At 58.1% G+C, this 1,638-nt stretch overlaps 1 protein-coding gene across 1 annotated transcript; it reads left to right on the top strand.

Moving 5' to 3' along the window:
* CHST12 (carbohydrate (chondroitin 4) sulfotransferase 12) lies at positions 1-1,539 on the top strand. The gene has a single exon (XM_011976926.1). The coding sequence runs from the start codon at positions 183-185 to the stop codon at positions 882-884; it is 702 nt and encodes a 233-aa protein (XP_011832316.1). The 5' UTR covers positions 1-182; the 3' UTR covers positions 885-1,539.
* The last annotated feature ends 99 nt before the right edge of the window (positions 1,540-1,638 follow it).

Here is a 1,638-nt window from a genome sequence, read left to right as displayed (position 1 = left end):
AGGCGGAGCGGAGGAGCGTGCTGCGGGGCTTCTGCGCCAACTCCAGCCTGGCCTTCCCCACCAAGGAGCGCGCGTTCGACGACATCCCCAACTCGGAGCTGAGCCACCTGATCGTGGACGACCGGCACGGCGCCATCTACTGCTACGTGCCCAAGGTGGCCTGCACCAACTGGAAGCGCGTGATGATCGTGCTGAGCGGGAGCCTGCTGCACCGCGGCGTGCCCTACCGCGACCCGCTGCGCATCCCCCGCGAGCACGTGCACAACGCCAGCGCGCACCTGACCTTCAACAAGTTCTGGCGCCGCTACGGGAAGCTCTCCCGCCACCTCATGAAGGTCAAGCTCAAGAAGTACACCAAGTTCCTCTTCGTGCGCGACCCCTTCGTGCGCCTCATCTCCGCCTTCCGCAGCAAGTTCGAGCTGGAGAACGAGGAGTTCTACCGCAAGTTCGCCGTGCCCATGCTGCGGCTGTACGCCAACCACACCAGCCTGCCCGCGTCGGCGCGTGAGGCCTTCCGCGCCGGCCTCAAGGTGTCCTTCGCCAACTTCATCCAGTACCTGCTGGACCCGCACACGGAGAAGCTGGCGCCCTTCAACGAGCACTGGCGGCAGGTGTACCGCCTCTGCCACCCGTGCCAGATCGACTACGACTTCGTGGGGAAGCTGGAGACGCTGGACGAGGACGCCGCGCAGCTGCTGCAGCTGCTCCAGGTGGACCGGCACCTCCGCTTCCCCCCGAGCTACCGGAACAGGACCGCCAGCAGCTGGGAGGAGGACTGGTTCGCCAAGATCCCCCTGGCCTGGAGGCAGCAGCTGTACAAACTCTACGAGGCCGACTTTGTTCTCTTCGGCTACCCCAAGCCCGAAAACCTCCTCCGAGACTGAAAGCTTCCGCAGCGCCCTTTCCCGCGTGCCCGGAACCTGCCGCAGTCACACTCCAGTTTTTTTATGGCCTACGATGTTGCAATCTGGGCTTCTTGTTTACTCCACTGCCTCTATCCATTGAGTACTGTGTCGATATTGTTTTTTAAGATTAATATATTTCAGATATTTAATACGAAACGTGGAAGGGAATGCTGGAGTAAAATCTCCCCTCTGCCCACCCGCCAGCTCCTGTGGTTTCTCTGTCTGAGCACGTGGGCGCCGGGAGGGGATGCTGAGGCTGTGGGAGCTGCCTCCAGGGCTCTGGCCACTCAGGAGGAGAGCGGGGCCTGCACTTGAAGTCAGGCCGCACTTGTCTATTTTTAAAACGGTAGCCGATGAATCCTTCCAGAGGGAAAGTTAAGTGTTGTACTTGAAAAGGTCAATCTTCAGGGTTTCCTGTTTGAAATCAAGTCAGAGGTAAACCGGTCAGTTACAGAAGCAGGAGTTCTAACTCCAGCTGTTCCCATTAGTGTCTAGTTTATATTATGGCTGTTGAGGCCGGGCGGGTGACTCAGGCAGGTAATTGTAGCACTTTGGGAGGCGCAGGCAGGAAGATCGCTTGACGTCAGGAATTTGAGACCTGGCCAACATGGTGAAACCCTGTCTCTACTAAAAATACAAAAAAAAAAAAAAAAAATTACTCCGGCGTGGTGGTATGCACCTGTAGTCCCAGCTACTCGGGAGTTGTGAGGTGGAAAGATTGCTTGAACCCAGG

The sequence above is a fragment of the Mandrillus leucophaeus genome, unplaced genomic scaffold (assembly GCF_000951045.1).
Source record: "Mandrillus leucophaeus isolate KB7577 unplaced genomic scaffold, Mleu.le_1.0 Scaffold171, whole genome shotgun sequence".
Taxonomy (NCBI): Eukaryota; Metazoa; Chordata; class Mammalia; order Primates; family Cercopithecidae; genus Mandrillus; species Mandrillus leucophaeus.
Note: the sequence above shows the minus strand (reverse complement) of the source record. Positions and strands in the feature narration are given on the sequence as shown.

Bases quoted from the DNA above. Each gene is read 5' to 3' on its own strand.
- CHST12 (XM_011976926.1), top strand. From the start codon at position 183: ATGATCGTGCTGAGCGGGAGCCTGCTGCACCGCGGCGTGCCCTACCGC.